General features: G+C 35.2%; 1 protein-coding gene across 2 annotated transcripts in view; it reads left to right on the forward strand.

Annotated features, from left to right (window-relative positions):
• Prkg1 (protein kinase, cGMP-dependent, type I) overlaps positions 1–27,100 on the forward strand; it is a 1,080,074-nt gene that overhangs the window by 139,694 nt on the left and 913,280 nt on the right. For both annotated transcript variants that reach the window (XM_013017167.1, XM_013017166.1), the window contains exon 2: positions 10,312–10,478. In XM_013017167.1, the coding sequence (XP_012872621.1) occupies positions 10,312–10,478 (167 nt within the window). The remainder of the gene's footprint in view (positions 1–10,311; positions 10,479–27,100) is intronic.

Raw genomic sequence — 27,100 nt, forward strand, 5'->3', positions numbered from 1 at the left:
ATATATATATATATATATAGTGCTTTGAAAGGTTAAAAAATTGCTTTAAAATGTTGAATTGTAGTTTACCATATAAACATATGCCATGTGTTTTTAATTATTGCTCTGATAATTTGGGTTTCTAAGGTTCAGATATCGGGTGGTTTCTTTTTTTTTTTTTGCCGGTCATGGGGCTTGAACTCTGGGCCTGGGCGCTGTCCCTCAGCTCTTCAGCTCAAGGCAAGCGCTCTATCACTTGAGCTACAGCACCACTTCCGGTTTTCTGATGGTTTATTGGAGATAGGAGTCTCACGGTCTCTCCTGCTCGGGCTGGCTTTGAACCGCGATCCTCAGATCTCAGCCTCCTGAGTAGCTAGGATTACAGGCATGAGCCACCAGCGCCCGGCCCGGGTGGTTTCTTAATAGATAAAGTGGTTTAGTTCTTACATCCTGTAATGGAATATGTATGATTGTATGGCCTTATTTTTTTCTCAAGCAAGCACTTTATAATACTTCTGTGAAACCCACAGTTCTACTTCTATGACATGAAAGTGGGAGCTTATAGGACAAGAGTTTGATATGAGCGCTTTTGGAGACTGGCCTGTTTTATGTGAGGCTCACTAGTATGAATTAGCTGTAATATGCTTCCATCACTGGAGAGCTGAACAACTGAATGGAAGAGCTGAATGGGAGTTTTTAAATACTGGCTTTTTTTTGGTAACTGGAACAGCTACAAAGAATGGTAATTTTCCTTTAATTAATACAAGCTCTCAATATCTAGCCAGCGATTTCAGGACTTACAAAGCATTGATCCTAGTCAATGGTAGTGAGAAGAAAGCATTAAAGAAGAGAAGGTATAAGTTGCCACCCAAATGACATTTGAACAAATGAATGTTTAATTTCCTCAGTGATTGCTGGAACTATATGACTGTAATTTCATGATTTAGATCAGCAGAATGCAATCATCTGTTTTTGAACTTAAGAAAAAAAGTTAGAAAACAACTAGCAATTAAAAAAAAATCACAATGTGGGACTTGGGAAGGTGGCTCAGTGGTAGAATGCTTACCTTGCATGCTTGAGGCCCTGGGTTCGATTCCTAAGCACCACATAAGCAGAGAAAAAAGCTGGAAGTGGCACTGTGGCTCAAGTGGTAGAGTGCTAGCCTTGAGCTGTAGAGCTGAGTGACAGCACCCAGGCCCAGAGCTTCAGGCCCCACGACCGGACCCCCCAAAAAAATCATAATGTACATAATAAAGGAAAGATAAGCAGCACTGGTTACCTTTGTTACTTGTCATACATTGGCTAGTGATATACCCATGCTTTGCTTAAAATACTAATCATTCTCAATGAAAATGAAAACACATCACAAAGAAACTTGTGGGACACAGCAAAAGCAGTCCTGAGGGGCAAATTTATTGCCCTTAGTGCCCACATCAAAAAAATAGAGACAGACCAAGTAAATAATCTCATGTTGCAATTAAAACAGCTAGAAAAACAAGAAAAAATGGAACCTAAAGTTACTAGACAGAGCCAGATAACCAAACTAAGAGCTGAAATTAATGAAATAGAGAATAGGAGGACCATAGCCAAAATTAACAAAACAAAACGCTGGTTCTTTGAAAAAAATAAGTAAAATTGATGGACCATTGGCAAGATTAATTTAAAAAAAGAAGAGAGGAAATCCATATTAACAAGATTAGGGATGCCATGGGAAAAATCACAAAACGTACCCTAGATATCCAAACAATTTTAATGGACTACTTATTTAAGTTATACTCTCTAAAGAAAGAAAACTTGGCAGAAATGGATGCATTTTTAGAGAAATATAAGTTGCCCAAACTGAGCAAAGAAGAAGTAAATCAATTAAATAGGCCAATATCCTACAAGGAGATACAGGAAGAAATCAGAATTCTTCCAACAAAGCCCAGGACCAGATGGATTCACAACAGAATTCTGTAAGACCTTTAAAGAAGAACTAATACCCATACTCCTCAATCTCTTCAGAGAAACAGAGAAGGAGGGAGCTATCCCAAACTCATTCTATGATGCCAATATCACACTCATCCCCAAACCAGGCAAAGACCCAACCAAAAAAGAGAATTACAGGCCAATTTCCTTGATGAACACAGATGCAAAGATCCTTAACAAGATTCTAGCTAGCAGAATCCAGAAACACATTTTAAAAAATCATGCACTATGACCAGGTAGGCTTCATCCCAGAGATGTAGGGATGGTTTAACATATGTAGGTCAATAAATGTAATCCAACACATCAACAGAGCCAAGGTCAAGAATCACATGATTATCTCCACAGATGCAGAAAAGGCCTTTGATAAAATTCAACATTCATTCATGCGAAAAGCTCTGGAGAAAATAGGAATAGAAGGAACATTTCTTAAAACAATAAAAGCCATTTACAACAGACCAATAGCCAATATTATACTTAATGGGGAAAAGCTACAACCAATTCTCCTAAAATCAGGAACAAGGCAAGGATGCCCACCGTCTCCACTCCTCTTCAATATAGTCCTGGAACCCTTAGCCAGGGCAATAAGGCAAGAAAAAGACATTAAAGGGATCTGCATAGGGAAAGAAGAAAAACTATTCCTTTTTGCAGATAACACAATATTATACCTTCACGATCCCAAAACTTCATCCCAAACTCTTAGAAATCATAGATCACTTTGGCAAAGTAGCAGGACACAAAATCAACCCAAAAATATCAGTTGCCTTCCTGTACACTGACAATGTACAAGCGGAGAGGGAAATAAAGGAAGCAACCCCATTCACAATAACCTCCCAAAAAATAAAATATTTAGGAATTAACCTAACCAAAGATGTAAAAGAACTATTTAATGAAAACTATAAAAAGTTAAAGAAAGAAATTGCAGAAGACACTAGGAAATGGAAAGACCTCCCATGCTCTTGGATAGGCAGACTTAATACAGTGAAAATGGCAATACTTCCAAAATTAATATACAAATTCAATGCGATTCCTATTAAAATCCCAATGATGTACATCTCTGAAATACAGAAAACAATCCAAAAATTCATATGGAACAACAAAAGACCTAGAATAGCCAAAACAATTCTAGGGAATAAAGACAACATGGGAGGGATATCCATGCTGAACTTCAAACTACTATAGAGCCATAATAATAAAGACAGCATGGTACTGGCACAAAAACAGACCCGAAGACCAATGGAATAGAATAGAAGATCCAGAAATAAATCCACAGGCCTACAGCCAGCTGATATTCGACAAAGGAGCCAAAGACATACAATGGAAGAAACACAGCCTCTTCAACCACTGGTGCTGGGAAAACTGGGCGGCCACATGCAGAAGACTAAAAGTGGACCCCAGCCTATCACCAAGCACCAACATCAACTCAAAATGGATTAAAGACCTTAACATTAAGCCTGAATCTCTGAAACCATTGCAGGACAGAGTAGGAGAGACACTTGAACTTATAGGCACAGGAAGGAACTTCCTGAACAGAGTCCCAGGGTCACAACAAATTGGAGAGAGATTCGACAAATGGGACTACCTTAAAATAAAAAGCTTCTGCACAGATAAAGCTATAGCAATCAATCTAGAAAGACAACCAACTAATTGGGAAAAATATTTACCAACAATATATCAAACAAGGGGTTAATATCCAGTATATACAGGGAACTCAAGAAACTAATCCCTCCCAAACCTAACAAACCAATTACTAAATGGGCAAGGGAACTAAAGAGAGACTTCTTAGAAGAAGAGATAAAAATGGCAAAGAAACACATGAGGAAATATTTACCATTCCTGGTTGTGAAGGAAATGCAATAAAGACAACTCGAGATACCACCTTACCCCAGTCAGAATGTACCACATCCTCAAGTCAGCCAACGACAAATGCTGGAGGGGATGTGGAGAAAGAGGAACCCTATTACACTGCTGGTGGGAATGTACACTTATACAACCACCTTGGAAAGCAGTTTGGAGGGTCCTTAGAAAGCTAAATATTGACCTCCCTTATGACCCAGTCATACCACTTCTAGGCAGCTACCCTGAACAACAGGAACCAATATACAAGGACACATGCACTTCCATGTTTATTGCAGCACTGTTCACAATAGCCAGGATATGGAAACAACCCAGATATCCCACCACAGATGATTGGATCCAAAAATTGTGGTATCTATACACAATGGAATATTATGCAGCCATTAGAAATGACAAAATAATGGCATTTGCAGGGAAATGAATGGAGCTAGAAGAAATTGTGTTGAGTGAGGTAAGCAAAGAGCAAAGAGACAAAGTACCTGGTCTCCCTGATAAGTAGATGTTAAATCCCAAATGTTAGGTGATACAACAAAATTAACAGGACTTAAGAAACGTAGGACTTCTACTCATCTGGTGGAATCACTACTAAATAACCCCATCCTGCTGATCACATGTATGGTATATATGTGTACACCGGAGGGGAACCAGGAAGACGACACAGAACTAGAGGGAATCAGAGAAAAACATGCAACAGTGGGACCCATCAGCTGCACTGGACATTGACCAAAATGAACTAAGCAACTCAATGGCAGCGATGGGAGGGAGGGAACAAGTGGGAAAGAGGGAACAGCTGACGCTATGCAAAACAAAAAAAATGTACATACCACCCAATGTGGAAGAAATAACTGTATTGCAAAGCTCATAGAACTCATAAATGTTATAGACTGTGATAGACAATTTGCTCCAAGAAAGTTAGAATGTGTTTGTGACTTTAACTGAGCATCACTATCCCACAGTACTGTGAAAATTGGGAAATTATACAACCACTTAATCACAATAAAAAATTTGAAAAAAAGAATATTAAAAAATACTAATAATAGGTATGATGAAGGGTGCACTAGCTCTGAATTCTCTCATGACTATTGTTGCTAGAAGACTGTACATTGAAAATCCAGTCTGAAAGTTATTGAAAACAAATTTGCTGTTTTGAGAAAATAACAACCAGTCATTAGCTGTGAAGGATTGAACTTTAAACCCTTACCTAGCTCTGGGCTGTCATTCTGCCATCATTTTCCTACTTTCTTACTAATACTTCAACCACACTGGCCTCTTTTCTGATTATTGAACAGATCAAGCTCACTCTAGCCTCTGAACCTTTGCAGTTTTTAAAATTTAGATTTTCTTCCTTCTGCTCAGAATGCTTTTCTACACTTTTTTTTTTGTAATGGAGGGGAAATGGAAAATGGCTGGATCTCATTATGCACTTCTCAGCTCAGGGAGGCTTTGCTGGTGAATTAATCTGAGCTTACCTTCCTCATTCCTTGAAATAACACCACTGCTACCCTCAGATTGCTAGTCTATGAAATGGTTACCACAAAGTAGATCATTTTATTAGGTCAAGAAAATTAAAGAGGCTGGGTCCCTTATTGGAGAAGCAGGTCTACATTTTCCTTTATTTGGACAATTGTCAATTTTTTTTATGATTATAGAAAGACAATTTCTCTCAGATATTCTTTGATCCTATTTAGGAATCTTTGGTGCCTCAAATAAATAAGGAAGTAACATTTTAATTCATTTTGTTAAAACTGAAAGTTTGAAAGAACTAATGCTATGCCTAGCATTTAATTATCAGGGAGTTTTTGTGGTCACTTAATGAAGTTTTCAGGGAAAATGAAGTTTTATTTTCTTGGTTTCAGTGTTCATGGGTTAAATCCCACTAAATCCTTGGGGCATGCCACAGTCAAATTGTATTGGTTTGTGTAAGATCTACTTCTTAAACTATTAGAAGTGCAGCAGTCAGGTTGGCTTCTTAGTCACTTCAAGTTGTCTGTAGTAGGAGTATTTGTACCATGAAAATTGTCAATGTTACAAACTAGGGCTCTCCCCTGCCCCCAACTCAAAAAAACAATTTACAGAACTCTGCATTGCTGATACTTTAGAGGATGATAATGGGATGTTGCTAAAATGATAGGAGGAATGCAAAATGACTAAATTATCTTATATGTTTAGGACCTTTAAAAGTCACAGATTTGGGGGAATAGAAGAAAAGATTTTTAAAAAATGAACCCTAAGATATATATTTAAATTTTTTTCTTTCATGCCTTTGTTTCTAACACATTTATAAGATTATTTCTTTGTTGCTTTTTATGTCACTCCCCCACAGTATAACCCCTGCTTTCACTGTATTTGATGTCGGTATAATTTGTGGAGGGGAAGGGGAAAAACAAGTCATTTAAATAAGGATACAGGTGGACCCGTTGCAACAATGAGAAGTACAAGTTGTCATGTCGAAAACGAACTTTACAACTTTGGTGGGGGGGGGAGGATTGGGTGTGGGGTTCGGGGGTGCCTGGGAAGGGATGGGAAGGGGAAACAAAGGAGGAGGCTACAATGCTTGATAAGAAATGTACTCATTATCTTGCCCATGTAATTGTAACCCCTCTGTACAGTATTTTCACAATAAAAAATAAATAAAAATTAAGATCTCTTAAAAAAGATTGTTTATACACAGAAGCAGATAAAGAAGATAAAAAAAGGTCATGATCTTTATGTTTACTTCTTATGCCTCTGGGCTAGGCAAGGCCAGAGCAGGCTTCTGTGTTCTTGAAAAATATTATTGAAAGTATGTACTTTGGGTTTGGGCACAGAATCACCTAGTACTTGGGATAGCTGCTTTCCCTGGCTCCCATACTAGTAACAGCGCAACTGAAATTACTTGTATCTTCCCAGCTTAGTTGCCTTGAGAGTCTTACACTACTTCTTTGAGGAAACAAAACAACCAAAGAAGAGGTAGCTGGAGGCCCTGAGTAGTTGTAAAGTAGTGTTGGAAAGCCAGTGGAGAGAATGAATGACAGCTGACCTGAGGTTCTGAGTTCTCCATGGGAACAAACTGAAAGGAAAAATTACACAAAGATGCACGGATTTGGGTATGGCTCACTGAAAGAGGTTATTGAGTTGCACTACACAGAATCACAGGATTTCCATCTGGCTTTCAGGTAGACTTTAGACACAGATTATGTGTGGCATTTAATTGACAGTATCTATGTGGTATGCCATAGGTTGTACAGCTCACTGGTTTATTTGTGTGTGTGTGTGTGTGCGTGCACCCTACACATATACTGTGGTCAACATATGGCTTGTGTAAGCTTGGAAAGCACTATACCACTGAGTAACATCCCTAGCCTGAAAATTTAGTTTAGATTGACACAGGTGCATACATGAGAGCCTTGTTTGTTTTCTTCAGAGACTTGAGCTTAAATGTTCTCCACTGAAAATTTGGGAAGCAATAGCATCTTGTAATATGCTGGAACTCTGTGTCACACACTTGGAATTTGGATAATTCTGAGGGATTATCTTAGAAATCATTGCTTTGCCTCTTCCTGATGTCTTGATATTATGGGTTAATATGAGTGGAGGGAAAGTGACTTTCTTCAATCATCTTTGGATAGAACGAATTATTTTCTTCTAAGAGGGCTTTATTTTGAATCTTAGCACATTTATAGGCTTCAGATCTCTAATCAAACACTAGTATTTCCCAAAGGATAAAATGTTACTAGTGGAACCACAAGGTTGAGGTCCTGGGTTTGTAAGATCTAGACTTTATTATGTTAGAAGTCATTGGTTAACCTTTTTTTGATCTGCATTAAAAATAGTAAATAGAGAAGACATTACAATTTAGTTCCAGTGATAGTACAATTTAACTCAATTCTTTTTCTAAGGTTTTTTTTTATTATTATTATTATTTGAGATGAGGACTAGAAGTCGGTACCTGAAGCTTTCGTTCATTAGCTGGCACTCTATCACCTAAGCCATGTCTCTAATCTTTCTAGTGAATTTCTTAATGATCAAGAAACTCTGATATTTACAAAAAATATAGAACAAGAGATACTGGGAGTCAGTCTGAATATACTGAATATATTGAGATTAGTAATAAGTAAGAAAATTAAGGAGACTTCATGAAATGGATGGACACAATTTTTCCTTCTTGTTTTAAGGTCTGAAGATAAGCAACTTTTTGAAAAGTGGGAACTTTAAACAGAAGTTAAAACACCCATTCTTTAGTCATGAAAGTAAAGAACTGTCAAATTAAATGACGTCTCATGAGCATGAATTTTTAAGTAGAGAGCATCTGAAAGTTCATAACAACTTAAGATATATCCCATCTATTCCTAATGTGAGAATTCCTGCCTTTAGCATAAACTACAAGCCCTATGAAAACGTATCTATTCAATGTTTCTTGTATCAGTAACAATCAGCTAGTGTAAATTAAATGAGTCTTTTATTCATTTTATTTTCCCTAAAAGCACAATTGCTTTTTCATGAATTACTTTCAAAATGGAAAAATTAACATAAAATGTATGGCCACTATAGAAATCTATAGATAGAAATGTAGGAAAAACAGAAATCTGTTATCCAAGGCACGAAGCCGTAAGTTTTTTTTACTTGCTTTAATAGTATTTCAAGTCTTAATTTGATGCTATTTAACCCCAGTTTTGTGACTGTCACCTTTATTTCTCACTGACTGCTCTTCAAGGAAATTGTATTGTTACTAGTCTTCGTAGATGAATCCATTAGTTTTTAAAAAATTACCATTTTTAGAGATTGCACAATGAAGTTTAAAAAAATGTAAGGTTTTAAAAAACATTTCATTATGCACCTACTTACCCTATAAACTATTCTGAATCTTGTTTTCACTTAAAATATTACTATGTCCCCATGCCATTAATATTTTTATAAATGTAATTTTAATTGCAGCATTCACAGTGCACTCTAAGATTATTCTGCATTGTAATGACTTTTAAATTGTTTTCATCCTTATGTAATCTTTTTATAACTCAAAAGCAAATCATTATGAAACACTGTACATTGTAGCTAGGCCAGTTCTCTGAGGTCTAGGTGAGAAGTCAGTCCCAAATAGGAAGAGACAGCGAGTGCTGCGGCAATGGTTACTTCTGTAGGTCATGTTCCTGAAAGCCACTTGCTGGATCAGTCTGTACTAAGGCCAGCTTCTATTTAGATATATTAAATTACAATTTTCAATAGAAAATATCAAATATATTGCTTCCTTTTTATGTTGGTAGTGACTTGGCTTTCTTCATATTTGGTTTGTGATTTGTTTGATGATATTCTCTGTTCCTCCTGAGAAAATATCCCTTCAAGTCTCTTCCTCTTTAAGTGCTGTCTTGTTAGTAAGTAGTTTGACATTTCTTACTGATGAATAAAATTATCATCTTTTTTTTTACATTCCAAAAAATCTTTCCTGGTAATCATTACATCCCAATTATAGACTTTGGTTATATCTTTTTTCTGACTGCCTATGTTTAAACACATATCTAAATCATGGCATTCCAAGTATCTGGTTTGATACAATTTTATGTGTCTGGTCACCACAAATTAAGATGCTATATGAAATAATATTCTTGAAACAAGCATTAAATGTAGATTAACACAAAGCTGTCACATTTCTGCCAGTGGTTCTATTCAGCTAATTAGATACCAATTGTTTCAAAATTCCATCCAACACATTTCTGAAGTACCCATATTATGAATGGCCACATATCGGAAATTGTGTATGCAGCAGAGAGTAGATTAAAACTTTCTTCTAATGTAGCACACAAGATCTAATAGCAGAGGAACACAAAAGTAAACAAATCATGATTTTTTCAATAATAATAAAATACTTGCCTTGGGTTCTTTTGTACAAAATTTTTTGAAATTAGTTCCCCCTATTTATCTGTATGTTTTCATATTCTCTCTCTCTTTTTTTTTTTTTTTTTGGTCATGGGGCTTGAACTCTGGGCCTGGGAACTGTCCCTCATCTCTTCAGCTCAAGGAAAGTACTCTACCTACCACTTAAGCCACAACACCACTTCCGTTTTTCTGGTGGTTAATTGGAGATAAGAGTCTCATGGACTTTCCTACCCATGCTGGCTTTGAACCGCACTCCTCAAATGTTAGCCTCCTGAGTAGCTAGGATTACAAGTGTGAGCCACCAGCATCTGGCTCATATTCATTCTTAAACCACATCACGAACTTCAATTGAAAATGTTTGGCCAGTAGTTTTCCCACAGCGTTTGTGGTTAAAGAATTTATAATACATAATGAAATAGCATATTTTTTGTTGTTTGTTGTTCACTTGGTTATTAAGTCAGTTCCTTAAAGCAAATTTTGTCTGTACTTTCCTATTTCCGTGGTACTACTTCATTCTCAGGTCTTTCTGAAAGTTATTCGACTCCTAGCAAGAAAAGGCATTTATAATGTGCCAGAAGATTGCTTGGCTCCACGAAGCCTCGCAAACTATCAAAGAGTCTGTCAAATGTGTCAGTAACTCATTTTTTTCTCTCGCCTTAGGTCCAAGGATCTTATAAAGGAGGCTATCCTTGACAATGACTTCATGAAGAACTTAGAACTGTCCCAGATCCAAGAGATTGTGGATTGTATGTACCCGGTGGAATATGGCAAAGACAGTTGCATCATCAAGGAAGGAGATGTGGGGTCACTGGTGTATGTCATGGAAGGTATGGTTTGTGCCCTGGATTCTCTGACTTTTAAACATTTCCTTTTCATCTTATCAGTTTGCACACAGGTCTCAATGTAAAACATGGGGCAATGCTGTTTTCCCTTCTTTTGTTGAGAAACAATTTGAAAACAGGTGAAACACTACTAGAGACAGTGAAGTATGACACTACTAATTATGTGAAGTGTTTCTGTTTGGAATATTAATATGAAAGTCCAATTCAGACATGGGCAAAGGTGATAATGTGAGAAACAGAGATGCTATTTCTTTCACTGACTCAGATGGCACTTTATTAGGTCATTGAGAGCATTTATAAAGTTTCAGTGAAAGCTCAAGTAATTGGAAATATTTTAGCCAGGTAATCAATGTAGCTTAAACTCTGTCCTTAAATTTTAATATATGGATGGGCGTTGTTGTCTCAGGCTTGTAATCCTAGCTACTCAGGAGGCTGAGATCTGAGGATACCAGTTCAAAGCCAGCCTGGGCAGGAAATTCTGTGACTCTTACCTCCAAATAATCATGAAAAGCTAGAAGTGAAGCTGTGGTTCAAGTGGAAGAACACTGGCTTTGAGCACAAAAATTTAGGGACAACACCCAGGCCCAGAGGTCAAGCCCACGTACCATCAAAAAATATATGTATATATGTACGTGAGAGATTGTTCTATAATATTTTTGTATTTTCAGTGTACTCCTAGAAACATAATCATAAACATCGAATGCCATTTTAGCTGCCTAATTAGTAGAAGTGATAACTTGTTTTATACATTTTACATGAACTGTGATGAAATAGCTTTGAAAAAAACCAGAAGTATGTACGAGGTAAATGTATTTGGTGCTCAGGTAAATTCTCATAATGCTTCTTTCTAATTTGGAATTTATAATAGCATGTTTTCATTTTGTGAGAAGAAAGAAGCACGAGATAATGCCTGAATCAGCTAAGAGAAAACTGAGTTCAGAAATGGGTATGATATAATGTAATGGCCACACCAAAAGAATAGTTGGTTTATTAGGGGTGATTCATGTTTCACACACAGAAGTTATGTCAAATGAGTCATGACTCATGTCATTGTATAATTGTGAACTTTGTGAAGGTCATTAAGAGACAAAGCATATGTGAGCAAGTCACTTAATTCCTCTGAGTGTCACCTATCCCATTTTTTCAAAGGAAGATATTGGTTTTTTTTTTCTGCCATTGGTTCCTCAGGAGAGATTAGGCAATATATAGAGGCACTTTTGGCTTCATATTTAGGATGGGGGTTGAGGAGAGTCCTGGTTTCTGATGGATAAAGATTAGGGATGCTACTCAAAAGGCTTGTTACCCTAAATAAAATACTGGTCCCAAATGTTATAGTGCCAACACTGATGAACTCTGCTTTCTTCCTGATTTATGGGATTGTTAGGAAGTTCAGTTAGGATCATTTGCATGAATGTTGAATGTAAGGTAAAATCCATTACACAATATTAATAAGTATTATTTCTATTAATAAGCCATATTCTTGACAGACTATAAGAAATGTTCTTTGTACATTTCTTATTCACCCCTTAATTTTTATTCATAGTCTTTGTAGATGTACATTAATTAAATGTTTTAAAACATTTTCTGTTGGAAACATTTTCTATCTTTCTTCTTTTTCATAGTTTTCACCTACTGTTTCAACATTATAAAGGTTTTTTCCTTTGTCCAAAATGATATGAATATTTAAGTAGACTTAAATACTGGTGAAATGAAAATACAATCAACAAAAATATAAATAATATACACTAGTCAGATAATTGTGGGGCATAGGGCAAGACATAGGTAGAAAATGAACAGGATGGTGGAAAAATAGAGTTTAAGTATAAATTATGAAAATAGAGACAAATCTTCAAGGAACTACTAAAATTAGAAGTAATATCTAAATAACTTCCTCTGATTATATATAGATGTATAAATGTATATAGATACACACAGACACATACATATGTGTGTATATATATATATATACACACACACACACACACACATGTAAAAAGAGAGTGAGAGAGAAGCAGGCATCTTAAGCTATTGTATAAAGCAAGGTGTATTTCTAGTTTAATTGTTTTAAAATGCTGATTATTCCTTTCAAGGATGTAAAATGTGACAGCAGTGGATTGTTTCCTTTCATCTTGAATATTTCTTATGAAAATAGATTTCTACAAAATCTTGTAAGCCTTAAAACTGTCCATCTCATCCCTGTTTTGTAGAACTAAATGCACGTTTTGTAACTATATTAGAAGAAGCTTGGAAATCATTGTTAATATTCACTGTATGCTTAGAGCAATGTCCAACATGTGGAGCATGTTTTGCCTAAATTCTTTCCATGTGTAAAATTAATCAATTCCTCAATATAATTCTGTAAAATAAAACCTACTATTTATTATATCCTTTTTAAGGAGGAAGAATTTAAGGCTTAATGATATTTCATAATTTGCCCCAGGAATTTTTTCACTCTTTCTTGGTAGATTCAAAGTTATACCAAAGCAGTCCATTCAGAGTGCTAGCGCTTAGCCACAAGGTACGAAGAACTGATGCTGAAATTGAGTCTAAAGATGGCTGTAGAATTTCCTCTATCTAAGGTGAGCTGTCACTCTTTAAATTCAGCCTTCAGCTGATAGTATAAGTTCCACATTATTGTAGGCTAATCATCTTAACTTCCTAACTCCAAGCCTACTGCTTTAAATATTAATCTCATCTAAAATACCTCTACATAAACATCTTACCATAATGTTTGACCAAGTATTTGGTATCCTGAGCTAGCCAACTTGATACTGAACGTTCACCATCCCAAATCAATCCCTTATCATCTTGGCACATACATACATGCCATCTTTGTAAACTACGCTTAAATCTTCAAATTAATACAATAACAAGGGCAGGTTCTACATGACATAATGTAACTACTTGGTACAACTGAAAATGTAGTAACTCTTTCCCCAGAAAAAGATACAGAGCCATTGTGTGATGTGATGCTTTTTAAACTCATTGATATACCATAGCACAAATACTCTGATACAAATTACTACAATGTTATAGTCAATAATGCTACAAAAGATAAAAGAGCCATATTTTTTACTCACACATACACAGAAATATATTCATCATAAAATAAGAAAGAAGTAGTTATCAGGGATTAAATTGCTTCCTTGGGGAAAGGTAAATATCCTAATATATCACCCCCCATTTCTTTGAGCTAATTTTACTAAACTTTATCCTTTTCTTTTTTACTGCTAAGATATCAAAGTAGCACATCATCCTAATTAACTATTAAGAACCTCATTTTAATTATCCTTTTTAAAAATAGGGTTCTAAATAATACATCAACATTCCGAGTTATGATTTTACTGAGATGCTCTTGATTGCCGTTAGTTATACTTAATAAAATGATCATAATCTTATCAACTGATGGAAGTTCTAAAAAGCTCCATAGAACATTTCCTATTCTTATGCTTTTATCTTTATGTCAAAATAAACATGGTCATTTAAAATTTCATAAGTTTTAATTGAGAAAATATTTTATCATATAATGAGTTTTTAAAGCAACACATTCAGTTTTCAGAGTAGATAATAAGCTTTTGATATAGACGAATTCTTTTCTGTCATGAGCATTAATATTTATAAACAATATAGCATAGAACCAATGGATGAATTTACTATAAAGGATTTCCAGAAACTTACTATCAAGACATTTCAGTAATACATTCAAGTGGTTTCAAAAAAATCAGTCCAATTTTTCCTATCTCTCTTCAGCAAAATAAAGTGTTCTTCACAAAATGCTTGTGTAACATATGCTTTAAGTAATTTTTTAAAAGTCTGGGCAATGTCCCAAGTGTTACTGCATACCTAAATGCCAGAGTTTAACAAAAGAGAATAGTCATATGGTAGAACTTTACTAATTAGGATGGCTGGGAAAATCATCTGGGAGTAGTGTGCATATATTAACATGCATTTTCTAGCAAAACAAAGTCAGTTGTGTTTCTTTCAGTTTCTTGCCTAGTAGAAGTTTCAAATTTTGATCAGTTTTTTGGTATAAGATTCTCAAGACATTACTGTAAGCAAACAAAAATTTCTTGTCGCCTTTAACATTTTAATTATGTTTTCAAATATATAAGTAGCTCAAAGCATATTTGATCATAATTTATTTTTCTAAACTAACAGATATTGGTCTTATTTATGACAAAATATCCACTATTATCCTCTTTCATTTTATATAGTTTTAAATTTTAGTTTACCTTCATTCAAAATGAAATTCCATTGTTCATTATTTCATTCCTTCCTTCCTCCCTTCCTTCCTTTCACTTTCTTTCTTTTTCTTTTTGGCAGTGCCATGGTTTGAACTGAGGATCTGGTTCTTTACCACCTGAACCATGCTTCCAGTTCTATAAATTCTGAAAGCATTAAAAATACTCCAGAGAACTGACAATAGGCAACCTTCGAAAATTATTGTCATCTTAAAATGAAATTGTTTCAATCAATCTAGATAACCATAGAAGCTATCCAAGTTTAGGGAAATATAAATTGTTCTAGCTGTATGACCAGTATTTAACTAATTTGCAATGCTCCAAAAGTAAAATGAAAAGCTTTATATGATAGCAAACTTCCCAACTTAGGATGAATTGTAGCAATGAGGATATAACACCTCCTTAGAGAGAGTTTTGTGGTGGGTCAACAAGGAATTCCCTATTATGAAACTATAATGTATGTCTTATATCTTCCCCAAACTGCAGGCTTATGAATTGTAGGTCTGTGAACAGACCTCAAAGATTTCCTCTTGAAGATCCTATTTGTAATGCACGTGTTTCATTTTGAATGTTTAAAAAGTTTATATTCATCTAATAATCCTGAGCAATTTCTTCTGCCATTTAATTTTTGTTTTGTATTATGTGTCATTGTATGTATGTTATAGTCTATGTATTTTGTTTATCTTTTTGACTCTTCTTGGTATTTGAATTGTTTCTAGTTAATTTGCTTTACACATTGGTGCATATACAAATTGATTCACTTTCCATTAACTGTGGAAACTGATAAACATGTTCAGTAAATTGAAGTAGTAGATATCAAAAGGGGAATTCTTGGGTCATATTGTATATACAACTTCAAGTTTGTTAAGTAATATCAAGTTCCTCTTCAAAGTGTTTTAACCTGATGATACTCAATTGTCACTTACATCTAAATTTTGTTTCTGTTTTGTTTGGTGACATTGAAATTTGGCCACTTTGGTGGATGTGAAATTCTGCCTTGTGATTTCAGTTTATATCCTTTGATTGCTAATGAAGTTGAATATTTGTCATATGTCTGGGGACTATTTATGTTTTATCCATCTCTTATAATGTTAACTTTTCTTTGGTTAATTAATTTTATAATTTTTTTAGAGCTTAACCCTGTTGATTACATGTATTGAAAAGGTCTCCCTATACATGTATTTTTAATCCTTCTAGGTATCTTTTTGATGAACAGGAGTTATTAATCTTAGCATAGTATAAAATGTCTTTCCCTTGGTTTGAATTCATGAGTGTGTGTGTCCATAAAAGCCTGTGCAAGAGACAAATAAGATATTGTCTATAAACAAGTTTCAATTTATAATCTAAAGCACAGTCATCCTTTTCAAAGTAAGAAGTTGGAAAATCAGTGTGTTCATTTTGCTTCAACCTATTTTTTCTTTCTTCAACATATTTTTTAAGAATTCTTTATGAATTGTCCAGAGAAACAGTAAATATGCTTTTGAATATGCTTGATGATAATAATTTCTTTCTCTGTGCGGGTGGATTTTATATTCGGAAACAATCACTAGTCATTTAGTGATAGATTTGATGAGAGATGGTAGGTGATTAAGCTGAGTAATGCATTTTTGTCTAGAATCTGTAAGGATATGCCTATATGTTCCATTTGAAAGTAATACCATTTGTTATACAAATCCAGCAGAATTAAGAAGTGAAGCATAGTGTACTTAATACTCATTGATGTGATTATGTAAAATCAAATTTACTATATTATGACTCTATTAATATATATGTGTCTATCTTTATACTAAATTATTACTAGCTGAATTGAATTCTTTATGTTAAAAAGGGGGATATTGTAGCTTCTCTTAATTTGGAAGATACCTGGGAACTAAAATAATTGAGAATTGCCATGCTTATTTTTTTTAAGTTGTAGTTGGAAAACCACCAATTAAAAAAATGATTCTACTTGAGATTGGAAGGCAAATCAAGAGTCATGTTAACTAAAGCACTAGTATTTTTATTCTTTGTACTATCACTTCATGCAGTTAAGGATTTTATTTCTATGCTCATGCATACTGCTCACATATCAATATTTACATTTTTCATTTTGAGAGAGTGCCAGATTTAAAAGTTTCAAAAGCATGGTGAGGTTTTTTTTTTTTGAAAAAATTAACAACAAAGCATCTTAGCTGTAAAAGAGAGAAGAGAATTGCTCTTGGTAATAGTTTATTAATAACATTGATTTCTTGCTAATGAGGTAAAATTTACTTCAGTCATCATTACATGAAAATTGTCGAATAGTTGGCATGTGGAGCATTTAACAGGGTTGTACAGTTGCTGCAAGTTTATTTTTAAAACACATAGACAAATTTCCTCAGGGACTTCAACAAGATTTGCAATGATTTTTGTGGGAGGTTGTATAGACTAATGCTTTTAATATCCATCCCTCTAATGAGAAATCATTGACTGGGTTGCCATTATTTCGGCTCACTCTCCAAGGTGAGGATAGATTAGAGCAACTTCTCAGCACAGAGAAGCTTCATGGTATGGCTATCATAGGAAATAGTCCACTCCCCTTCAGCCCTGCCCACCCCAGCTACATCCAAATTTGAGGAATGCTGCCGTTAATTGTATATACTTTATTTGAATTTCACTCTTGTAACTTTCTTTATTTTTTGTCGCTCGTAGGACTTGAACTATGGGATTGGGTGCTGTCCCTGCGCTCTTCAGCCAAGGCAGCACTCTACCACTTGAGCCATAGCACCACTTCCGGTTTTCTGGTGGTTATTTGGAGCCTCATGGACTTTCCTACCCAGGCTGGCTTTGATCTTCAGATCTCAGCCTCCTGAGTAGTTAAGATTACAGGCGTGAGCCACCGGTGCCTGGCTTATTCTTGTAACTTTGACAGGCTACAATATGGGTCTGATATTTATATTAGGTCACTTTTATAAACTCCTTTTCTTTTTTTTTCTCTAGGTAGCATATTTTTTGTATATATTTTTATTGTAAAAATACTGTAAGGAGGGGTTACAGTTACATGAGTAAGGTAGTGAGTGCATTTCCTATTGAGCATTGTTACCTCCTCCTTTGTTTTTCCCCTCCCATCCCAACTCTTCCCTCCCCTCCCTAAGTTGTAAAGTTCATTTTCAGCATTGTGTCTTGTATATCTTTATTTGTATATACTTATTTCAGTATTTTGTTATTTCTCTTCCTCTCACCAAATTAGAAAAAAATGTATATATAAGATGCAAGCTCAAAAGCTATGTACATATGACCATATAAGATAATGCTAAGCGAAATGAACCCCAAGATAGAGACACAAGTGGTTTTATCTTTCTTGCTGTTGTTTTTAATGTGTTTATAATGAACCATGTGATTTTTAACATTTCTTTTGTATGTTCTTCCTCCATGGTATAACTGCTGTTTTCACTGTATTTGACTCTGGTGCCATGCATCTTGTATATTTTTAAAATGTTATTGTAAAGTGATATAAAGAGAAGTTACAGTTATGTAAGTCAGGTAATGAGTATATTTCTTTTGCAATAACATTCTATAAGTGGTGCTCAGAGGTTTAGAATTATGATCAATGACAAAATGGTATTAGAGTCTTGATACTTCACAATTCATGTGTATTTAATACATCAAGGAATTATTGTTATAAAGTATATTTACATTAGTGATTTATTTATTTAGTTTTATTTTCTGGGCCTAATCTGATTAATTTTGTAGAAGTGGATTGTTGTCTAGGTATCATGAAAGCATGAAAAATTATCCATAAGAATATAATAGCATAAAAACAATCAAACTACTCTGTATACATTCCAATACTAAAGGTTATTCTGTTTATTTATTAATAGTACACTCATATTTGTTGGCTGAGCTCTTATGGAAGATGGTTTACATCTCACACATCTATAATGGTATACTTTCAACAGAAAACTAAAGCTACCCACAAAATCATAAGTGATAGTCAAGTGCTTAAAATTCTCTCTGAAAAATAGAGTGTAGTTCCAGAAAAGGTCATTTGATCCCCACTGATATAAAGAAGGGAATGAGTGACTGTTTACTATGGAACTTAATGAATAGCTATTGTAATAACTTTCTCCAAAAGCCATTCACATATTTGCGAAACAATTTTTATAGCTGGAAGAACATAGTTCAGTATTACATTTTATATTTGTCTTATGTCCACAGAATATTGTTTTATATGAGCCTTCTATTTCATTGTTTTGTACATTGTCTTAACATCATTAACATCATTCTTAATGTAGACTTATGATGTTTCTTATGGTTCACTCAATGCTGGTACATGTCCTCAAATCAAAGCTATTTAAAAAATACTTTTAATAATTTCCCTAAGAACTTCCAGAGTGAAGGTTTCCACTTGCTCTCTTGCTAATATATACACATGTTAATAATTCATATGCACATGAATTTATGTGAGATTACACTTTCCCAGAAGACATTTCATATGGCAGGGGGTGAGTGAGTGCTGCCAATGGTTAAACTCGAATTTATAGAAATACGAAATTAATGATCATCATAAATATTGAGGATAAGACTATCAAATGAATTTAAAATAGTCTTCAAAAAACATACTTAGTTTGTAGGGTATTCACACCATTTTACTTGCCATCCTTTAAAACAATTAAGATGTCATGCATGGAATTTTTTAATGTTTTTATGTAATGGTAAGGATTTAAATTATTTGCTTATTGCTACAATTTAAGAGTTCAAAGGGTCATGAAAAGAGGAAAATGTTTTGGAATATTTTTCTTTGCATTGAGAATTAGCCTACAAATATGCAGGTCAGACATTACTAAAACTAAACTACCATTCTTTCCTCACCTCCCACCCCTTTTTTTTTCCCATCCTGGGGCTTGAATAATGGGCCTAGGCATTTTCTCTGAGCTTTTCCTCAAAGCAAGCAATCTACTACTTGAGCCACAGTCCTATTTCTGGCTTTTTTTGAGTAGTTTATTGGAGGAGTCTGGGGAATTTCCTGCCCTAGCTGGCCTCTAACAGTGATCCTCAGATTTCAGCATCCTGACTAAGATTACAGGAGTAATCTTAGTCAGCACCGAATCTTAGTTACAGCACCGAACTTCCTCATCCTTCTTTACAAGGTATATTTCTACTAAGTAGTAAAATGTTGGAGTGTGGATTTGACGGAAAGAAATCTAGGAATATTTTAAATTCTGTATAAATCCTTCACAACTGAGACTAGCCAAGAAAGCATTTAATGAACTTTCCTCCCCACATTATAGCTTCTTTATTTGGATTTAATTATGAACTCATTTAATTATTCATTTTCACATTCATGAAGTAGCTACTGAGTGCTGTGTCTCCATAGACAATGATGATATCAAAATGAACACAGCATACATTTTGATGATGGTTGAAGGAGAAAAAGACAAAAACATGAATAAAAACAGGCAAATGTTTCTGGGGTCATGAGAGCTATGAATCAATAAAACTAAAGAGGGAGATGAAGGGGAATCATAGCTGGGGTCTGGTAATGTCTGTATGGGTATGAAAATGTGTGTACCCCCTCCCCCCTTTTTTGGTAAGGGTCACATTTGAACTGAAACCTGAATGACAAGAAAACGAAAATAAAATCATGAATACAGGGTTCCAAACAAAGCAAACAACAGTTAGGAAGGTCTGTGTGGGAGAAACAGGAGTTGACACTGAGGTGGTTGGTGCTGACAAGGTCACATGTAGGGCCCTGTAGTTTGCTTGTATATTTTAGGGATCCGGGCATGGTAGAACATGCCTGCAATTCCAGCTACTTGGGAGGCAGAATTAAGAAAGTAAAATTTATCAGGATCCTATCTCAAAATTAAGTGGGATGTGGTAGTGCCTCACTTGTAGTCTTTGCTATAGAGGAAGGGTGGGATGGGAGGATCACTATCTGAGGCCAGTCCAGGGAAAAGCCTGACACTCAACCTGTAAAATGAACTTTGAAAGAATCTCGCATGTCCTTTGTGGATTCTGCTTGCACACTTTCTAATGTTCGTGATTTGGGTATTGAAATAGATTTCCCAAGGATTATCCCTGTATTAGTGTAGTAGACACTGGCATTTAAAAAATCAGACTTTAATTATACTTCAAAAGGATGAAGGAATCAAATATTCTTTGACTCCAGTCATCATTTGGGGAGAAGAAATGGTTTTGTACTGTGCTTATTCCCCACTTAGAAATCCTATTAGATGTAACATTTCATCTTTTGAATGCTCAGTACAATTACTCATCTAATGGCATAAAAGCTTTCAAATTAAATAAGGTACTACATGATTTCACACACATCTCCAGCATGGTGCTTACTCTCAGTCCATATGTAATCTTGAATTGTCAACCATTACTTGGATATCTCTTTTAAAATTGTTACTGCTGAATGTGTGAAATCTCTTTCTCTTCTGCTCCCTCTTACAAAGAACTGTTTCATTTCTTAGCATATTTGCTTGTTTTGGTATTTTGCCACTGTGATACTGAGTGTTTTCATAAAACAAGTTTTAAAGCAAACTAAACAAAAAAATTCAACCCCAAGCAAACAACAGAAACTCTACTGCTTTTACTTGTCCTTGCAAAGACAGATTTCTACTTTTCTTTTTGCAAAGGCAGCTTTTATGAAACAAGTCACATTGCAAGATAAAAGGTTCACTCCATGCGTACAAATAACATTCTATTGTGATTAATATTAAGTTTAATGTTTGTTTTTTAATACAAGCTGTTTTCTAGTGTTTTCTGCAACAGGACATTTTGTTGCCAATATTCAGAAAAGATTGATTTTTTTATTTCCTGACGTAACTAAACTGCTGAACTCCAATGCTGTCCCTGTCTGTTTTATGTTATAATCTTTGACCATTTGGTCTCATTTGTCTTATAGAAAAATGAGCACAGGAATAAATGTTGCAAATCCTGTAGGTTCAATCCAGATCCATCTGTGTGACCAGATTGAAATGATTGACATAATCCTCTCTGCATTGTGCTTACATTATCCCTCAACTTTGTGGATGAGAACTTTTTTTTTCTGTAATAATGTACCCAGAGTAGAAACCCGGATTTTAGTTTGCTTTTGGTTCATAGATCGCAAATTGTGTTCAGGCTATCAGTCTATCATTAGGAATGGTACTGAAATGACCTTGACTTAATGCATGTCTTCATAACATCTTGCCTGCCTTATCCAGCACTATGCAGTTCTTCTTAGCTTTATTGTACCTTATACAATCTCTCTGTAATTGTGAGCAAGACCATTTCGTGGTGGTACTTAGGACTGATTTCACAGAGCTTTGTGCCAACTAGGCACTGTAATAGTTGGGCCATGTTTCCAGTTCCTTTTTGTATTGGTTCTTTTCAAGGTAGATTCATTTTATGCCTAGGGCAGCCTGGGCTACAATCGTCCAACTTGTACTTCATCATACTACTGGGGATGACAGGTGTCTGCCACTATAGTCAACATTTTTTGAGACAGAGTCTTAAGAACTTTTATGCCTGTGCTGGCTGCAAACCATGTTCCCCATAACAAGCTAGTATTATAGGCTTGAACTGCCATTCCTGGCAGAGTGAGATCTTTTAAAGAGAAAAATGAATTCATGTTTCCACCTTTTCTTCTCATTTTCCAATGTCTTTCCATGATTAAAAATCCAAGCTCCTCAGGATGAAAACTCCAGCAGAATGAAGAGAACTTTTATAATTTAGCAGATGCACAACTGAGTCTTCATATTGCCCTGTGGTTCGTTTAGTAACTTGGAGGAAATCTCTATCCTGTTTCGGTCATCATCTCTTCTCTTTTCAGTCTGTCAAACACACCTGGCCCAATGTTGTGCCCGTTTCTCACTGATCTGCTTCCACTAGGTTGTGCTCCTAGCACTCCATAGCTTTGGTCAACATCCTGTGTGCTGACCTGTGTTTACGACTCTGCAGGATTTCCTCTGCCAGGATGCATACATTCAAAGACTGTTGTTCAAATTTAATCATGGTGGGATCCCAATGAGTCTAGATTCTTCCTCTGCATATCCTCTGTGGTTCTCTATCAGCATATTGGCAAAACTAGGTTTTATTAATTTCATTTACCCAAGTTAGTGAATTAAAAAAATAACCCTATCATTTTATATAAACTATATTCTAGGCATTGTTCTGAATGTTTGGGTTACAACAGAGGCCACACAATGCAGAACTGCATCAGTATGTCTGCTTATATCCTCAGGAATGAGATGCACAACAGCCTTCATTGCCTAAGTCAATGTAATTACAGGAATAGACTACTGTGTCTTGCCATAAATAGATTTTTTATGCTTAAACTAACACAACTTAAAATTGTAATTTTGTTATTTTTATTAAAAATGAAGTTTTGGTTATCAACTCCTGTTCAATTATCCTTGCTCCTAAGATTGATAAAAAAGAGACATCTCAACATCGTGAAAATAGCAATACTGCTGAAGGCAGTATATGTGTGGAGGAAAGGGTGTTTTGAACAGCAGAGCACAGTAAAGGGACAGAGAAAGGAATTGTGGGTAAGAAAATACGCTGGTATAAGGGCTGATAAGGGAAGGTCTTTGTAAGTTAAATGTTGAACAGAGATGATTTTGGCAAAACCATAAAAAAAATAGAATAATATGGGGGGAGGGGGGAAGGAGAAGGATTGGGATGGGGGGGAGGGGGGAGGCTGGGAAGGGATGGGAAGGGTAAACAAAGGAGGAGGCAGCAATGCTTGGTAAGAAATGTACGCATTATCCTGCCCATGCAATTGTAACCCCTCTGTACAGTTTGTTCACAAATAAAATAAAATAAAATTAAAAAAAATAGAATAATATGCCAGGCCCTGAGACAAGACAGTGACTGACATAATGAGATAACAATATGGAAGCCGAATGAGGGTGAGGTGAGTCAGTGGGCAGTAGTGGAAGAGTAAGAGATCAGAGACAGAGCAGAGCTCTGACTGACGATGCTGTATGCCATGCTCAGCATTTTTGGATATTTTCTTTCAAATGTATTTTCCAGTAAGTATTTTATTTTTTATTTATTATATTTTTATTATTTTCAATTTTTAATTTTTTGTAAGTTTTTTATTGTAAAAATACTGGAATTCATGGTGAGGTCTAACCAGTCTGATGATTTGCTCTAAGTAATGACTCCTAAGGAATTTCCTTACAGCTATGGAAGAGAAACTTTGGTACCAGAAAGAAAGCAGAGCTATCAGAAAACTATGGAAAAAGTCAAAGTCAGGGATTGTGATTTGAATTTAAGGTAGTCTAGAGATGCTTATGAGATGGTTAAATCAGGAAGTGTTTTAAAGTTCCAGCAAGAATTTTTGCTGCTTGATTGGCTTGGATGGTATTTGAGATAAGTTTTTGGTTCAAAAAATTGGAAAAATAGAATTTTTTTAAAAGAATTTGAGAAGGCTAGTTGAGAATACTTAGGGTATAGTAAGTGTATGTATATGTTTATTTATTGTGTCAGGCATTTGGCTAAGTTGCTATAATATAGGTCCTTAAACTATAATGATTCAAGCAAGATATGTTTGGTTCTCTTCCATACAGTATGAAAGAGAGAGAGAAGGAGGGAGGGAAAGAGAGAGAGAGTTAACATAATTTATAGATTCAAGAGAAAGAAAGTTTGATATTTGAATCATTATACAGAAGTAGAAGGAAAACAAGTGATTTAAATTTAAGATGAATTGAACTTGAAATGCTACAGACTTTCCATAAACTAAATGAAAAGTGGGTTGAAATTTTGGTGATAAGCTCAGCCCATATCTTCCTTTCCTAAGGTGATGATTTTCTGTTAGAAAAATAACTTATTCCCACTGTTGGCACTTTAGCCAGTCACCCCCCTCCAATTTGAGCAAGTCTGTCTGTCCAAACTACCTATTTGGTGTCTCAGAGTATTTTCATGCTCTTTTAGTCCAATACTTTAGAATACCACACAGGAATATATGGCAGGATTTACAGTGAGAAAGACCCAGGCACAGAACTTAATTATTCTTAACCTGGAAGAAGATCCTTCCTCATTTATAAAATGATGATAAATAAGTGCTTTTCATGCTCACAAAATTTAAAATAACTAATGTATATATGGTCTGACACATCACAGGTATTGAACATGTATGATTAACAGCCATCCTGGTATTATAAATGAGCATCTGTAAACTTGTCTCCGTTTTACTAGTGGACTGTGTAAAATTTCAATTTCATTATTAAAGTGGTGTGTGTGTGTGTGTGTGTGTGTGTGTGTGTGTGTGTGTGCGTGTGTAAAGTGCTTAACTTTTTAGAGATAGTGATAAGTCCACAAAAAGCATATGTAAATTCCCAGCAAGCGTGGAAACATTCCATTATGCTCAAGAGATAACTTATCAAGCTAAACTTTGCCTTAAGGAAATCAAAGAAAATTAGAAAAGAAAAAAAACTTAGAATGTTTAGCTTCCCATAACTCCTAATAGGTTGCCTTTAACTAAAATGAAACTTAGTTTAATATTTTATCATGCATGACGAACATATTTCTTCATGCCTTTCTAAAAATATCCAACTATCTCACAGAATTGCTAGATTTGAAAGGATTTCAAAAAGTGATCAGTTCTTCTCTTGAGGCTGGATTAGATGAACTACGTAAAAATCTAAAAGTTGTGAGAGAGTTGAATTTCTTCCAACCCCTGACTGCTGTGACTGTTGTTCTTGCTGCTACTGGAGCATGGACTCAGAGTCTTCTACTTGCAAGCACTCTGCCACTTAAGCCACACTTCCAAATCTTTTTTCCTTTTAGTTATTTTTAAGTTATATGCTATTTCCAGCTATTTTTTAAGTAATACATAGATAGAAACAGAGGCATGTACTACCGTCCCTGACTTGTTCTTTGAGATAATGTCTTGCTAAATATTTTGTCCCAGCTAGAATTAAATTGAGATCCCCTTGCCTTCATTGCCTAAGTCAATGTAATTACAGGAATAGACTACTGTGTCTTGCCATAAATAGATTTTTTATGCTTAAACTAACACAACTTAAAATTGTAATTTTGTTATTTTTATTAAAAATGAAGTTTTGGTTATCAACTCCTGTTCAATTATCCTTGCTCCTAAGATTGATAAAAAAGAGACATCTCAACATCGTGAAAATAGCAATACTGCTGAAGGCTATCTACAAACTCAATGCAATACCCACCAATATCCTACCCTCATTCTTCAATCAAATACAAGAGGCAATCTGAAAATTCATATGGAATAATAAAAGACCATAAATAGCAAAAAATAATCCTTAGCAGAAAGAACAGTGCTGGAGGAATAACAATACCAGACTTCAAACTCTACTACAAGACCGTATTAATCAAAACAGCTTGGTACTGGCACAAGAACAGATCTGAAGACCAATGGAATAGAACTGAAGACCCAGAAATGAACCCACAGACCTATAGCCAACTAATCTTCAATAAGGGAGCTAAATATATAGAATGGAAGAAAGACAGCCTCTTCAGTAAATGGTGCTGGCAAAACTGGTTGAACACCTGTAGAAAACTAAAGCTAGATCCTTATATATCACCCTGCACCAGAATCAACTCCAAATGTATCAGAGATCTCAAAATAAAAGCAGACTCCCTGAAAACATTACAAGAATGAATAGGGCTCCTTGGCACAGGCCAAATTTTTCTTAATGAAGACTCAGAAATACAACAAATCAAAGAAAGATTGTAAAAATAGGATTGCATGAAACTGTAGAGCTTCTGCATAGCAAAGGACATAGCTAGTAAGATTAATAAAAAGCCCATAGACTGGGAGAAGACCTTCACTAGCTATACCACAGACAAGGGCCTCATATCTAAAATGTGCTTAGAACTCAAAAAATTAAATTCTCCAAAAACAAATCCTCAAAGAAACAACCACCTTCTCAACAAGTGGGCCAAAGACTTAAAGAGAAACTTCTCTGAAGAGGAAATAAGAATGGTCAATAGACACATGAAGGAATGCTCAAATTCTCTGGCCATAAAAGAAATTCAAGTCAAAACAACACTGAGATTCCACCTTACCCCAGTTAGAATGGCTATAATCAAGAAATCTAATAACAATAGATGCTGGAGGGGATGTGGCCAAATGGGAACCCTACTGCATTGTTGGTTGGAGTGTAAACTTGTTCAACCACTTTGGAAAGTAGTATGGAGGTTCCCAAAAAGACTACACATAGAATCCCACTTTTGGGCATATTCCCAAATAAAGACAAACATGGCCATACTAAAGCTAAAACAACTATGTTTTTTTTTTTAAATTTTATTTTATTTGTGAACATACTGTACGGAGGAGTTACAATTGCATGGGCAGGATAATGCGTACATTTCTTACCAAGCATTGCAGCCTCCTCCTTTGTTTACCCTTCACATCCCTTCCCAGCCTCCCCCCTC

This window comes from Dipodomys ordii, unplaced genomic scaffold, assembly GCF_000151885.1.
Source record: "Dipodomys ordii isolate 6190 unplaced genomic scaffold, Dord_2.0 Scaffold34, whole genome shotgun sequence".
Classification (NCBI taxonomy): Eukaryota; Metazoa; Chordata; class Mammalia; order Rodentia; family Heteromyidae; genus Dipodomys; species Dipodomys ordii.